The sequence below is a fragment of the Clupea harengus genome, chromosome 26 (genome assembly GCF_900700415.2).
Source record: "Clupea harengus chromosome 26, Ch_v2.0.2, whole genome shotgun sequence".
Lineage (NCBI taxonomy): Eukaryota > Metazoa > Chordata > Actinopteri > Clupeiformes > Clupeidae > Clupea > Clupea harengus.
This window is the reverse complement of record NC_045177.1, coordinates 10,114,426-10,131,118: the sequence shown is the minus strand read 5'-3', so window position 1 is coordinate 10,131,118 and position 16,693 is coordinate 10,114,426. Positions and strand designations below refer to the sequence as shown.

At 45.8% G+C, this 16,693-nt stretch overlaps 1 protein-coding gene across 6 annotated transcripts in view; it reads left to right on the top strand.

Annotated features, from left to right (window-relative positions):
- ntn1a (netrin 1a) overlaps positions 1-16,693 on the top strand; it is a 63,711-nt gene that overhangs the window by 35,923 nt on the left and 11,095 nt on the right. For 3 of the 6 annotated variants that reach the window (XM_031564063.2, XM_031564062.2, XM_031564061.2), the window contains exons 3-5: positions 793-981; positions 9,918-10,067; positions 12,205-12,264. In XM_031564063.2, coding sequence (XP_031419923.1) covers positions 793-981; positions 9,918-10,067; positions 12,205-12,264 — 399 coding nt within the window. The remainder of the gene's footprint in view (positions 1-792; positions 982-9,917; positions 10,068-12,204; positions 12,265-16,693) is intronic. The other 3 variants (XM_012831218.3, XM_031564064.2, XM_031564066.2) reach the window with 3 other exon arrangements.

The window sequence follows — 16,693 nt, the reverse complement described above, 5'->3', positions numbered from 1 at the left end:
TAACAGAAGCCCAGCGAGAGGGAGAGAGGGAAAGGGAGAGGTGGAGAGAAGGAGAGAGAGAGAGAGAGGGAGAGAGAGAGAGAGGGAGAGAGGGGGCTTAGTTCCCAACCTCATTAATATGAGAGGGTAAATCCAACACACTTTATCCCCACAACCCTGGGATGCCAGCAAAGCCATGGCTGTCAAGCTGAATTATTTGGATCCCACTGCAGACTATCAGCCAGGATGGCAACAGTTACAGGGCTACTGTACTACACAGGGCTGAGGGGGAGGGGGGGGGGGGGGGGGGGGGGGGGGGCTGGTTACTTTGGAAATGTGATAGGTTACCAGTAATAGATTATCAGTTACTAATTACATTTACTTAGTTTCAGTTACTTTTGAAATGAGCAGACAGGAGGTCCTGAGTGCATACTGCCAAATGAATAGAGCCTGTCTAGACAGCGAAAAGATGCAAAGCAACGGAATGAATGTCACGTTCTCCACTTTTTTTTTTTACTGAAGGGAATATATTCGGATGTAACCAACATTATGATTAGTTAACTGCAATTTAATTGCATAATTTTTTACAATTACATTTATTTTGTCATTTAATTACGTAACTTACATGTAACTAGCTACTCCCCAACCTGGGTACTATATTTGTTGTCTTACCATTACGAAAATAAAATTTGTGATACATTTGTCACATTTGTAATGACTGTGGAATAACTCTGCATAGTTGTTGGATTTTTATTAGTTCATTCACCTCATGGTGCTGTAGTTCTTATGTGCTCTTCTTTCCTGTCTCTGCAGCCTGTAACTGCAACCTGCACGCCAGACGCTGCCGCTTCAACATGGAGCTGTACAAGCTGTCGGGGAGGAAGAGCGGAGGCGTGTGCCTCAACTGCAGACACAACACGGCTGGCCGCCACTGCCACTACTGCAAGGAGGGCTACTACAGAGACATGGCCAAGCCCATCTCACACAGGAAGGCCTGCAAAGGTATGGCAGCCGCCACCGAGAACCTGGCCGAGAAAACTGGGGGGGGGGAAATGAAATGTTACTTTTGAACTCTGTGTGTGTGATGGCTGGGACACGCCTTCTAGGGCAGGAATGAAAACATGAGATCTTCTCGGAGATACGTTTACACAACAATTTATTCAGGGGAAGAACATGTACTGGAAGTGAAGGCGAAGAGCACTGGGAGTGAGAGCTCACTGTTGACGTGGGGTGTTATATGAGTGTGGGGCCGGTGTGTTATATGAGTGTGGGGCCGGTGTGTGGTGGGTGGACGTGAGCGAGGGGAGCTAAATGGCTTGAGCAGACGGGGATGCGAGGAATCCCGTCACTCCAGGCCCGCTCTACCCCCACGGGGCTCTGTCAGCAAGTTTGGGGGGGGGGGGGGTCTCACAGGAGGAGTAGGGGGTAGGCTGAGGGGAGGGGGGGGGGGGGGGTCTGGGGCGGGTGGGGGGGTACATCTTCCTGACACTCAGTTATTTGGACTCATTTGGGGAGGGGGGGTCTGACAGGACAAGCCAAACAAACAGAGCCGAGGTGTGAAGTGATCCCCGGTGCAGGTCAGATGAGTGAGAGGTATTAGGAAGGGGTGGGGGTCGGAGGATGAGAATAGTTAAGGTATACCCCCTCTTGAACACACACACACACACACACACACACACACACACACACACACACACGCGCACATCACCACCGCTCACACACACACACACAGACTACAGACACACACACAGACACACACACACACACACACACAGACACACACACACAAAGACACACAAACACAAACACACACACACACACACACACACACACACACACACAAAGACACACACACACAGACACACACACACCAAGACACACACACACAGACACACACACACACACACACACACAACACACACACACACTCACACACACACACACACACAAACAAAGACACACACGCACACATCACCACCACCAGCACTCACACACAGGTGTGTTGGGTGGATGCCGCGTGATGCTCTCCTACGACCCGTCCCATGCCGCTGACATGATAGAAGAAAGAGGGTGAGAAAAGAAAAGGAAAAGCAAAGAGAGAGAGAAAAAACCGGAGAGGAAGAGGAGAAAGACAGACAGACAGAAGGCCAGGCCATTCTCACCTCCCAGTGCCGGAGGGGGAGATAACAGGAGCTCAAGCTCTGTGTAAACAAGCCCCCTCATCACACCTCCACGTGCCCCCGCACGGCCATCCCACCTCAGTTCCTGTCCACGGGGAGTTTAGGATCGCTTCCACCCGAGACCGGGGGGCTTGTGGAAAATATTAGTCTTGCGCTGAGAGTTAAAGAACAAACAGATAAATAGATAAAAAAAAAAAGAAAACAATCCATCAGTTTGACACATGCACGGTTGGTGAATGTTTTCGCTCAGAGTGAGAATGCAACACAGAGGAGATGAAACGACAGCTTGTTTATTTTCCACACAACATAATCAACATGACCCCTTCCAGAAAACAGAGCAAGCCAAAAGAAGTTTATTTGGCTCCGAATGTTGATGTTCGCCTGTGCATGTAAACAGTTTTTTTCCCCCCCGAGCTCAGAAGGGAGGACAGTGTTGTAGACATGGAGCTTAACGAAGAAGAAACTGACGCAAGACCTACAATTAAATAGAAAAAGTGATACTATTATGAGGTTGATGAAAATAATATTTTGCATCTTTCGTTCATCGTTTCCATTGTTCAGTGTCATCTCCATCTTGAAAGCACACACACACACACACTCACATAAACCAGTCATTTAATTTGCCTGCATGGAAAAGGTATTGCAAAAAAATGCATCACCTAACCAACATGCCCATCCTGCCATAAACCAAAACTGACATTAACCCCTAAGATTCTGCTGTCGACTTGGAATGCAAACAGACATTTATCATGGGTCTGTGTGTACCGTTAACCCTCATGTCTCATCGGTGGGGATTTCACCCTGTTGTTTTTTACATCTTTGCTCATGTGGACAAGACTTGATTCTTTCAGCATCTCGTAATGCTTGTGTGTGGGGTTTTTTTTTTTTGTTTACTTTGGGGAAAAAAGCCTGCAGGCCAAGTGATGCATTTCTCTCCACCCCAATCCAGCCCCTTTAGGACTCTTATCTATCTGTTCTATCCATTGAGGAAGAACTATTGCAGTCAAGGTATCATAACACTGTGCAGCTCTGCCAAGATGAAAAACAGAGATTTATAACTGGACAGAAAGAATTTGGATCATCCAAGTTGTTTTAGAAAAAAAGAGTTTTAAAAAGTTTTATGTTTTGAATGAATGTAAATGTACTACACTAGTTTGTCCAACACTAGACAGAGGGAAGCAAATCATTTTGAGCAGCCATACATATATTTTATAGAGGAAAAATGTAAGAAAATACATCAGAGCCTTTTTTTTCCCCCGCTTGGCCTTTGCAATTAAAATAAAACTCTGAATAATCTGGAAGGTCCCAGGTGACTCTGGGATCTTTAAAAAATAATTATTAAAAATGATTTGCTTTACTTGGAGACGTAATGAATTCCTCTGTTTCTCAGAGAATTGAGACAGGGACCTTTGAGGGTTTCTCAGGCAAACTGGAGCAGGGTCAACAACCCAGGCGGAATCCACTCACGAATTCAACGAAAAAAAACCCAGAGTAGACTGCACCAGTTACAATAGTTCTCCAAACCTCTGAACAGATGGTGTGTGTGTGTGTGTGTGCTTTTTCTTTTTTTTCTTTTTTTTTTACCTTGGCATTGAATGCTTTGGGGCCATCGTCTCCTTTTCTGGTGGCATGAATTTACCAACTCCTCATAAATAATCTCAAAACAATTATGAAGTAGTCCAACAAAAGTGGTAAGGAAAATGCATCACTGTGGCCTTCAGGCAGAGAGCAGTGTGTCTGGTGTGCTCATGTGGATACTCTGGCCCGCCCTGGGTCATTTCTCAAAGCCTTGGACAGGACACGGAGGGAGCCACTGGTGCCTTCTTCATCTTCATCTTCCTCGACCCTCTCGCTGCATGCCTCTCCATTACTCTCCTTCTCTTTGCACTGGTATATGTCTCTTGCTCTCTTTTCACACTGCTCTCGTTTTTTCCTTCGTTTCAACTCTCAAACATAACTTTTTAAGGCATTGCATAGACCTATATTTCTTCTCTGCTACTGTGTTTTTCAACCTCTTGGTTTTCGAGTCATTCATCTCACACAGGACTGCTGGAGCTTGCGAAGCCTGCCTTTTTAATCTCCATTCTGTTCAACTCACTCCAACATTACATGAACTCCACTCACTGTGCCATTGTCCATTGTGACCATGTCCATTTGTCCTGCTGTTCATCAATAATCAACTGAAACAACAACTCAAAGGAGGACTTCAACACGTACCCATAAATACCAACCTGATTCGAGGCTAACGGGAGCCATCAATGGAGAGTTGAAGATTATACTCCCCTTGTAAACTCACACGGGCTCAGTTGCTGCTGAGTGTTCCTGTACTGTGAGATTTATCTGATAGCCTGTTTGCCGCTAGGGTAATTAAATAACATCACCACGGAGAAGCAACAGCACATTTCATATGCAAGAGCTACGTCCTCCATTAACTCAAGTTGAGTCCCCGTGTTGCCTCACACCAAATGGAAGTGTAAACAGATTTCATCATAATCTATCAAATCGGCAGCCTACCTAAGCAGTTTTGCTCAATTTCATCCAGAAAGTTGCCAAAGTAAAAGCCCCTAATGTAATTATAAGCAAACATTGTTGAAGTTATATGGCTGTATTTAGTTACCTCAAAACAGACTCACAATACAGAATCTATGGTAATTACCAAAAAGGTGACAAATGATATGAAGCACGATCCCTTTCGCTTGCCAGTTTAAACATTTCGACACAACTATATGTGGAGCTCACGGTGGGCAGAAAGAAAAGAACTCTGTAGGATCTCTCCCACTTTAATGAATTTACCACAGATCAAGTCTTTTTTTGGAGCACTTATTTGAGCCATCAAATAGTTCACCACTAAAAATTCTTGACTGGCCCATGAATCATAGCTCAGTATCAGTCAATGAAACGAAAGGCCCCCTGAGCCAACTCTGGGGTGCTCCTCGGCTGACAAATGAAGTGTTCAAAACCGACAGCAATTAAGGTCGTACTATTATTTATTGTAGGAGGAACGGTTCCCCCTTTTTGCGGGTTTTGGACTGAAGCACAACCCATGAACACTAGAGGGTAGAGGAATTTTTGGTGCCGTGAGGTGTTGCCTGTGCCTGAAGGAGCCGTGTGTGTGTGTGTGTGTGTAACTGATGCAGACAGGTTTCAGGGGTCGTTGATAGACTAAAAACGTGGCTGCTCACTGCGTGGTGCTGTTGATGAAACAGTATCCAGCATCTGTGTGATTTATGCCGTCACCCCTCATAGACCACCATGTAAATACACAAGGTGTGGAGCGTGAGGCTTTGAAAATGTGTATCTTGTTCCGCGGCCATTTTTTTTTTTCCTGCTCATTATGTTGAATGTTCTGCCCTATGGGAACGCTTGGCCTGCCACGGAGGATCAGCGCACTGAAGTGAAGCCCTCCTCTAAAAATGGATTTGATTTCGCAAATGAGCCATTCTGTTTACACACGGTGAGCCGCGCTGAGATCATACAGGTGGACGCGACACTACAGGCCTCGCCAGAACGCACTTTGGGTGGCCTCCCGGGTTAAGAGCTCTGAATGGTCACTTGATTGGAAACTTGCATCGGGGTATTTACAGAGAGACTTCGGCAAGCAAGACTCCGCAGGCTGCAGGCACACGGCTTCGGCCCTCTAAAATGGGCTGTGGAGGATTGCGTCATCCGCTGATTAGCTCCCTGGAGTGTGGCGCGGGTTCCTAAGACCGTCAAGCTAATTGTGTCTCTTGTTAAACAGCTTTGGTGTATGTGGTTGCCATGGGGATGGCATACAAATAGACAAAAATGAAAGTTCCGTTCCTGTGTACCCCATCCCTGTTATGGTTTTTGCTCAAAGAGTAGAGGAGGGTTAATCTTCCAGGAGAGTATGTAGTGTCACCAGCTGTGGGACCTGAGAGGCTATCATTACCAGGGGTTTCAATTCACAAGCTTGAGCAGCCACTCATTACATGCAATGGCACAGGGAATATTTTCCAAAGCAGAGTTAGGTTGTGTTAAGGGGGAAAAGGCCTGTTTTAGTTTTGAGCTACATATTTAAGCTATTACGCCCGCTCTCCTTTGCATATGTCTTGCATTGGCACAATAGAGCTTTATTAACCACAAATAACATCTTCTGTTAGGGATTTCAAAATATTGTTTTTCATGACCTCACTTTTCGCTTTTGATTTTCAAAATGGTGCTCGAGGCGGCTGGTTCCCATTAGAACAACGTATAGAACATAACATGACAATTCTTTTTTTTCAAGGCGAGGGGAATCGTCTGATGTTTGCTGAGAAAATTCTGTCGTGGTCAAAAGAGGTGGCATCCCTTAGATTTAGCTAAATTAGTATCTTGCTGTTAATAAATAACTCAGTATCATTTCCTCTGAATGCCCAATCAACATTGGGAAACCACAATTTAAAAAGAGACACCAAGAGCAACATTACACTGACAAGGCTTAAGTAACGCCGCTATCATTTCTTCCCCTCTCTTTATTGGCTTCAGACATTTTTGAGGGCTAGTTCAAACCTAATTATAACAACACGCAGCCTTCGCTGGGGCTGGCCAAACTCCAGCTATTCTCCTGGCTCGGAGCGCATAGATTTAATGGGGGGGAGAGGAGTTCAAACTTCAAACACCAGCCTTATGGTAAACGATTGGCAGGGTTCAAAACTTCTCACGTTGTGCAATCTGCTCCACTGAAGCCACTGCGGCAGATCTCTTTGAAATGGGTTCCACACTCCCCATTACCAGAGAACATTTTTCAGCCTTTATTTGCGTCTCCCCTCTTGCCAAGATCTTTTTACGTGAGAAACCCAATCCCGCTTTGCATCGGAGCTGCTCGGGCGAGCAAGCGAGAGGATAGATAGAGAGAGAGGGAGGAGAGAGGGACGTTTACATGGGACCGAAGCCTCACCTTCAGGGGGTGTTTTCCATGCTCAAGCGAGAAGCCACAGCTCACCAGGCGTGCGTTAAAAAGTGCACGACACTCCAAAAAGCGGTGCTTTATAGGATAGGTGAAAGCTGACGACATGGGAGCGTGTTCCTCTTAGCCGGGGGGGGGGGGGGGAAAGAGTGTGTGAAAGAGTGGCCCTCGAGTGAGATCTGAAAAAGCTCCACGTCTCCTCCGAGTCGTCTGGAGGCCTGAGTGCAACCACTTTTCCCCCTTGGACACCCACTTAAAGCCCCTTCTCAAGACCCTACCAGACTCAAGAGGGGGGATTGGTCCACCTGGGACCCATGTGTGGTGGGCACCTTGATTTACTGTTGAGCTCAAACTGTCTGGCCATGACAGTTATTGGGCTGATGCAGTTTTGGAGACTAATCTAGTTCTCAGAAGTAGCCTGCACCTTCATCATTCCCCCCCCCCCCCCCGCCCCCCGCCAACGAGAAGTTCTTCTTTTCTTTTTTTTCCTTCTTTTTTGCCTTGTCAGACGCGCTGATAAATCTGTGTGCTTGAAGATAGCATCAGTAAGCTCCCCCATGAGCCCTGGTGATCTATTTTGTCTGAGTGCCAGACAAAGCGAGTCGATGAGGAGAGTGACAGATTGAGGAGATTGAGCTAATCACTACATGTGCTTCAGCACCTCTGCAGCACACCCTGGGTCTGATAAGAGTGGAAAGGCCACTGATTCCACTTTGTTGTCAGGTGGAGATAAGAGAGGAAACAATAAATCTCAACTGTAGATACAGACTTGTGAGGGTAGAGGAGGGGGGGATGGGGGAGGGGGAGGGAGACGGTGTGTTCCGAGGAGAGGGGGAGGGAGTCAGGGGGGTAAGACCGTGTGTTCCCGAGGAGAGGGGGAGGGAGTCAGGGGGTAAGATGGTGTGTTCCCGAGGAGAGGGGGAGGGAGTCAGGGGGTAAGATGGTGTGTTCCGAGGAGAGGGGGAGTCACGGGGGTAAGACGTGTGTTCTGAGGAGAGAGCTAGGGGAGAAACTGTGTCATGATCCAAAGTAGTTTTCCATTTTTCCACATGAAAAATTGGGGCAACAAAATTTGGAAAAAATGATAGAGTAGTGAACACACACCTGATAGATCACATTTAGCAGTCATTTAACAGTTAATTTGTCCTACTTACCACTCAAACGCCACCAAGAAATTCAACACTAAAATCACATCGATGATCCATCATTTTTATGGGTCCAGAATTGGAAAGTAAACAGAAGTTTAGCTTAGTAGATTTGCCAGACTATACCTTTCAAAGCTGAAGTGAGATTGAACTCCATCCACCATCGAAACAGCTTCCTCAAAAGGTTACTCAAGGTAGGAGGTTTTCCCGACTTATTTTAACCTTCGTTTCAAAAATGATTCAAATTGCAATTTTCATGCATACAAATCCAAGATTTGAAAAAAAAAAATCTTTTTATTCGGCATAAAAGTGTGGCATTCCCATTAGTGGCTACACGAAACCTCACACAAACAGCCCTTCACAAGTGGGCCCAGCTTAAAGAGGGCTTTGATGACTGGGTAGTGACAAGTGACACTAGGCAGAGACGAGGGGAGTGGCTCCCCTGTGTGCAGGTCTACTACCCCTGCAGGCTGGAACCTGACATCCCTCATGTCTCACACAGGCTTACAGGGCCTAACACATAAAGCGCCACACACAAGCACCCATATCCCACCCCAACTGTAACGACCCATATGGTCCCTCAATATTGACTCAAATAAATGGGCTGTTTGAAAAATCCTGCTTGTTTGATGGGAGGACATGTTGAAATATTTGTGTGGTTGTGGCTGCAGCCTATTAGGGCAGGGGGGGGGGGGGGGGCTTTTCTGCTTGTGACATAATATCGATACTGTGAGCAGCCAGCAAGAATTTTTCCTTCAATAGCATCTGTAGCAACACGAGGGCTGCGCTCAAGATTTAAAAAAAATACTCCGAGATGTAAAGTTATTGCACGCTCTCCCACATAGGAGGCAAAATTAAACCATATGGCTCCGAGAGACCTCCCAGATTCGGAGGAAACGCGACAGATGCAGGTTTTTTGGCACGAGCTCAAAGCCCAGGATGCCCAATCAGATTCATCTTTGTGATTTCCTGTTGTTATAAACACACACACACATATATACTGGAGATGGGCTGTGACTCAGGGCCAGAGTTATACGACGCTGCTGTTTAAATCATCAGAACGTACAGGTTTACACGATGCCTTTGTTCTAGTGAGCCCCTCTAATTGATCAAATAGATGGAATGAGTGGTTTGGATGAAAGAAAAAAGAAAGAGAGAGACTTCCCACACACCCATGCAGGATTGTTCACACATGGTAAACGCTCTCCTCTGAAGACCAGTGGGAAAAGAACAGGATCCTTTATGTTGTGCCAATCAAAAATTGAAATCACAGGAGCTCCATTTCATCCTTCAGCTCCCCCCTGACGCTAGCTTCGTCTCCCCCCTGACGCTAGCTTCGTCTCCCCCCTGACGCTAGCTTCGTCTCCCCCTGACGCTAGCTTCGTCTCCCCCTGACGCTAGCTTCGTCTCCCCCTGACGCTAACGCTAGCTTTGCTGTCTTGTCTGCAGATCTTCACTTCTGCTGTTGTTTATCTGTTCTCTTTGAATGTGTGGGGTATGTGAGCGTAGTCGTCTCTGTTTGTGCAGGTATTATTATATGTCTGTGAACATGTGTTTATATATGTATGTATATGTGTGTGTGTGTGTGTGTGTGTGTGTGTGTGTGTGTGTGAGGAGGGGGGGGGGTGTAAATGTGTATGTGTGTGTGTGTGTGAGTGTCCCCACACGTGTGTTCTCTTACCTCTTCTCCTCTTCTATTCCTCACAGCATGCGATTGCCATCCCGTGGGCGCCGCGGGCAAAACCTGTAACCAAACCACGGGCCAATGTCCCTGTAAAGACGGCGTGACGGGTATCACGTGCAACCGTTGTGCTAAAGGCTACCAGCAGAGCCGCTCGCCCATTGCCCCGTGTATAAGTACGTGCACCACAGTCTTTCAGCAAAACTCCTCTTCCACTTAAGCCACCTCAGAGGTTGACAGAGACATACCTGCAGTCCACGGGACGAGGGACGTCCAAGAGATTTACTGCTATTATCAGACAGCAAGGCGTCTCAAGGCGTCTCATGGCGTCTCATGGAAGTCAATTTCATCTCCCTTTTGTCCCTCTGCTGTTATTCCTTCAGACAGAATGTTGAATTATTTGAACAGTGAATGGAACAACGACCATAAACAGACCGTTAAATCAATCCCCTATTGGATTGCAATGTTACGATCTTGCCACCTGCTGACAGTCACTCTCCTTATAAATCTCAAGTCCGACTCTGTGATTTGTTAACGGTATCTCCAGACATTAGATTTTGGCGATGCTGGACATTCAAAGTTATAAATGGTTCCTACGCCAAGCTCGAAGGAATACCAAGTGAGGACCAAAGATTTAGGCCTTCTGCTATCAAAGACAACAAGACTGCCTGCGTGGCATCCCTAATTCTTCTGTAATTGTTTTACTTTGGTGCTTTTGTCAATGAAACAAAGCTTGGAAACTGGACAAAGCTGTCATGGGAGTTACTCACTCTCAAGTCTTTCTCTGGCAAAGAGCAGAGTAGGGATCAATTAAACCTATAAACGATTTGGAACCGGATATCTTTGATTTTTTCCTGGGAAAGTCGGAGAAAGTCACATACGAATGTGCGAAACTTGGACAGATAGACGTCCCAGAGACTGACTGACTATTTCGTTTCGCTTGATAATAGTGAAATGATCTGTTTTGATTTTAACAGTGCACACTAACCAGCACTTGTCAATCCTGTGCCAAGTTGAATTGGAACAAAGAGTGTAGTCCCTACTTCATGCCGTCCCAAGCAGAGGACTGTAAATCCATACTAGTTGTTGATTATAAGACACAGACATGTTATTGTTTCCTGCTGGAGGCCATAAATACAGATGCATAATGACCATAGATGTGCGTTAATGGCGCCAATGACAGGGTGCTGTTTGACACAGGGTTTTGGTTTGCTTGGATTTCAGACCACCCTGTGATTCAGACAAGTTCAAATCATTCTGATTAATAGCTTATTTACCATCTCTGATATGTATCATTGGATAACTTTTAAAGAGGACAACATCTTACAAAAGTGTGATTTTTCTTTTGCACTTCAACCATAGGAATAATGTCAAATTTAAAAGATTTATATACTCCATTTATGAATTTCATGTTCATTGGCAAAAGCACCAAAGGACTTAAGACCATTAATTAATTTGAATTTATGAGGAATGCTGACAAACATGAATTTAGCGGTCACCCAAATCAGTTAATCCCACCCCTGTGGATTTGACCTACAATTCCACAAGCAGTCCAGCTATCAAGACTTTCCAGTAACTTTTCAGCCCAATATACAATTCTACTTACAAGTCTGTAGATTGAACACAGGTCTTCCAACAAAACCAGATTTGAAGAAAGAAGATGACGACCTGAGGGGCATTTTTTTGTCAGAAGACTTGATTCTTTCTTCCATTCTACAGGCACTTTAACGCATGCTCAGTTGTTCTGTAGTGCATTCTTTCTGGAGAAAGTCTTGTCATATTTGTGTTTGTAGTCCCCCTTATTTCTGTTGTCCCTGTGATCTTGCCTGTTCCTTGCTTCCACTTGCTTCTGGTTTTTGTGTTAATGTGTTAACGGTAGTGATCTACGACTTGGTATCTGTACACTTCGTGTGTCAAGGGTGACTATGCATAGTTTTTTTGGAACTGCCTCCTACCTAGACACTCTACTTCCTACTAGATTGCTCTGAAGGAGGGTTGAAAGAATCAAGTCTTGGACATATACGCCTTAGAGGTGGCTTTCAAAGCAGAGAGGAACGAATCTCAAATCAGAACATTGACATTCTATATTCCCAGTACTGGTTACTTTAAGTTATTCTTACATTGTGGCAAATTATATTTGGGACTGAATTACATGCATGTGTGAGGGTTTAATGCAAAAGGTTCCAATTGATAATAAATTCCAGGTTAAAATGATTGTGACAAAGTCACCGGTTAAGTAAGCAATCATGTATTCTCCCCATTTTTAGTGTGTGTTTAACATGATTTTTGTCTGTTTTTCTTTGCTGGTAACAGAGATCCCAGTAGCACCACCAACAACTACCGCAAGCAGTACAGAAGAGCCGGCAGGTAAGGGTAGGTCTGATTCATCCGGCTATGCAACAGGCTATGTTAAGGATATTCTCCTCTAAATGCATCTTCATTTATGTGAAAATACATGTCAGAGGGAGTTCTCAAACTGCTCCCTGGCTTTAAGTAGCATCACCAGAGATGAGATTTGAAGGCTATATGTTGAGCGAAACACCTCCCCTATCCTCCCCACCACACGTGGAGGCGCACAGACTCAAATTGGATCCCTGTTGCCTTTCCTCCGCGCTGGCAGTTCATAAATATTAAATCAATTACCCCTGGCCTTGGGACGGGACTCCTTTAATCTTCCACTCTTCCGCCAATTAATCAGCCCTAACTGGCTCGCAGCGGGGCGCTGACACAGGAGATCTCAGGGACTTGTTATTGTTGATTTGTTGATTTTTTTCCCCCCCTTAGTAGAAATGGAACTTTTAGGCATCCGAGCTAATGGTGACTACAGCTGTGGAAGATCTTCATAGGATACATAATATATCCACCCCTTCAGCTTTCATGTACTCAGCTTTGTTTTTAGTTTTTTTGACTTCCTTGCAGGCAAAATATGGGCCAAACCTTGAACGTGATTTTTATCCATCCATACCACATCTAATCCGTCGGATGACGTTAAATTGTAACGCAGACAGAACGTTTGCGCAATACCCTGAGCGATGTTTCGGTATGGACCGATATGTTGAAATACGGCTCTAATGTCTGAATTACTAAGAAGAACAGAGATAAATAAAAACGTGAAACAGCCCTCTGGGATAAGAAGCGTATGAGAAAGTGGAATGATCATAAATGCTTCCACTTGCCCTGTAGAAGGAGTGCTCATCATTCTCCTGGACTAAGTCTCGCGTGTGGGAAACAGGCCTGCAGCTGTCGTCAGACGAGGAGGCCTCTAATGCTTCACTGACAGATTAGATTGACAGTGGAGTGGAGTCTGGGAGCGCAGCTCGTGTTCTCTCCTTCTTTCTCACCCTTACTCTGTTCCATTTCTGTTTTTTTTTCTCTACTCCATCTTTCTCTTGCTTCCAGTTTGTTGCTCAGTGTTGGGAATTCATTCAGAGCTCTCTGGACTGGCTGCGTCAGCGTCGGTGGCAGATATTGGTTTCACTGGGTGTGGAGAATGGTCTTTGCCTAAAACAGCATTCAAGACACACTGAGGGAGAGGGTGTTACAGATCACCCAAAGCAAACAATTAGGGCCCCTCACAGACAAGGAATCATCAATTTACCCCCAGCGTGTTTGCATTTCATGATTTGAGCCTAGAAACACATAGAGGTTTTAAGCTACAGTTTCCCAAAGAAACATTGATCTGTATTGCTTCACTTTTATTGGGGAAGCTAGAACTTGCGCTTGCGGCTTCTGGTTTTTTTAACGCATTTTTAACTCAAATATTTTATCCAGATATTAAATTGTATCATTTTAAAGGTAATATAAATCACTAGAAACTTACAATGTTGTCTTGGTCAAGTTATGTCAAATATTTTTCATTTTCATTTATTTAGAATGGGGATAGTACTTTTGTTACAGTGTTTTATATCTCCAAATACAGTAACTATTTAGAACGATTGGAAAGAATAATCCTTCAGAGATGCTTGGCATAACTCTCCATTTTAGCAAAACATTTACTTGGATCCTGTTACCACTAAAAATCATTCTCAGACCCACTGGGGCCTATGAAAAACCTAAAATAAAATTCATAATTAGCAATGATATGAACATGCTGGAGACAACAAAGCCAACTTGAAACATTTTAGCTAATGCCAGCCAATAGGATAACAATCTGGCAACGTAGACGTTAAGTAAAGTCTAGTAATGATTTTGCATTTACTAGACAAATGTATTTGCTTTGTTTTGGTTCTGTAACAAATTGTTCAAGAAAATTCATTTTGCAATTCAGATGCATAACATTTAAAAAAAAAAAAAAAAAACCTTACTATCCTACAACATAGGCCATGTAACATTATGCGATGAAAACGGAGCTTAAAAAATCTCTGGGAAGGCTAGTCTCAATAAGAATCGTAAAATGTTTTCAAAATGTTATGAACCGATTAACTAGATTTTATTAGAATGTCATGATGTTACTTTAAGTTATGCTGAAATTCTACATTCTCAGTTGTGGAAGTAGAGGGGCAGAACACTGGGGGTAAAAAAAAAACAAATCAAGCTGATTGGTGGGCGGGGCACCTAGACAGACACATTGAAGCCGTCCAATCAGAATGGACTTGTTGGACCACCCAGACACTGTAGTCTGAGAGTGCATTTATTACCCCATTTCACATAGGGCTGAAGCCCACCTTAGGACAGCAAAGCTATTGGAAAAAAAAATATGATCTCATCCAATAGATGATTAGTAGCAGATGTGGACCTCCTTATCAGTGGCATCTAGCCCAGCCCCCACCCGCCGACCCAGCGTCCTCCATCAGCGTCCTCCATCTCCCATCCCTCTCCACCACAATGCCCCCAGTGCCCGGGAGACAGGGGGAGAACCTGCAGACTCCTTGTTGAGAGGGGTGGATGGGGGTGGATTGGGGTGGGGCGGACAGCTGTGCAGCAGGTGCCTCTCCAAACGCAGGGGAGGGGGTTGGGGGGGGGGGGGATGGGGCGGATAGAGGAGAGGACGGGGGGGATGTTAATTTGTCTCTTCAGCAATGGGTCCCTTGACCACATAGAGAGGGGTGGAATGCATGGCAAATACCTCCGATTGCGAGGCCCAGACAAAACGCATATTGTGCAGGAGGTCACGGATGGTGTGAGTCGCCCCACCCCCACCTCCTCCATCCCAACCCCATCCCTCCTACACACACACACACACACACACACACACACACACACACACACACACACACACACACACACACACACACACACACACACACACACACACAGAGTGAAAGAGATGTCTTCAGAGGAATGCAATGCAGTGGAGATTAGCAGTTGCTGATGATGCGACTGACCACGACGAAGACCACAGTGATGATCTGGAGATGATAGCCGTGATAAGAACATGGAGTCTCCTCTTTCTTCCCCTCAGTACCTCAGCGCTGCTCTGGGCTCCAGCTGGAAGCGTTCACACGGCTGGTGAAGCGCCTCCCTCCGCCCTGGAAGTCTTCACCGTGATTAACACTCCTCACACCCTCCTTGCATGATCTTCCCCTCCGGAGACCTTAAGAGCTTAAGGTCAACTGGACCACGCAGAAGACCTCAAGTTTTTTTTTGTCCAAAAGAAAAACAGATGAAGTAAAAGAGAGAAAGAGAGAAACAGAGAGATAGAGAGAGAGAGAGAGGGAGAGAGAGAGAGAGAGGGTGCGGTGGTATGAGAACAGCATAATGAATGCTGTTTGATGTTAGTGCTTGCGTCGCCGTGACTGCCTTCTCTCACCGTATAAAACTATATATCACTCGTGCCTCTGGGCAGCTTCACTGTTTGCCTGATGATTCAAACGAGACTCATTTGCTGGAACAAGAGGACCCAACCCTGATCATATCATTGGGTGTTGGTGGTACAGTGGTTGGCGTCGCCACCTTGGCTGACCTGGGTTCAGTTCCTGGCCACCGCGGGAAGCCATTGTAGGTCGCTTTAGATAAAAGTGTCTGCTAAATACTGGCCCTTTACCTTTATATCCTTAAACAGATTTTGCTTGCCCGAAACATTTACTCTGTCCCTCACGCAATGCAACAAAACTCCATGCGCTGTGTTTTACGCTTCGGAGGACTGAAATGTGAAAGAAATTAAAAAGGTGAAAGAAAAGTCTGTCCTCCCCCCCCTCCTCCTCCTCTCTCTCCCTCTCTGGAAAGAGCCCAGTCCATTCAGTAGGATCCCCAGCAGTAGAGGCGGCGGCAGCCCCAGCCCCAGCCCCAGCCCCAGCCCCAGCCCCAGCCCCAGCCCCAGGCTCTGGCTATAATCTAATTACATGCTTTATTTGCAGCAATTTGTTTCTCAATCAGTCTCGTTGTGGGAGGAGAAAGCCTTCCCCCTGTGCTGTTATTCACACTTCATTGTGGCAGTTCCCAGCTCTGTGTCTCGGACGCTGCAGTTTGTCTAACACAGATGATGTCCCACTGACCCCAGCCCAGCCTCCGCCACAGCTTGTCCTCACACTGGGTCGTTTAAGCGGGCAGGGTACAGTTGCTCTCCGACACTCTCTATTTCCCCCCCGTAGTTTTACGGACTCAGTTAGCCGTGAAAAGCACAGCATGGTGGGCTGTCAGTGCATTAGGAGTCAGGCGTAGCACAATGGGCTGGAAAAGTGCTGAGGGAGCGTGCTTACAGTACGAGGGCTTTCTGTCCGGAGCGGAAGCCCAGCGGAGCCCAGCGGTGGTCTGTTTAGTATCTCTGTCACCGCGGAAGAGCTTTGTCCCAAACATAGAGGGGCAAAGCGATCGCTACCCCTGAGTCTTTTTTACTCGGGCCTCGGATGAAGTGCCTTTGAAT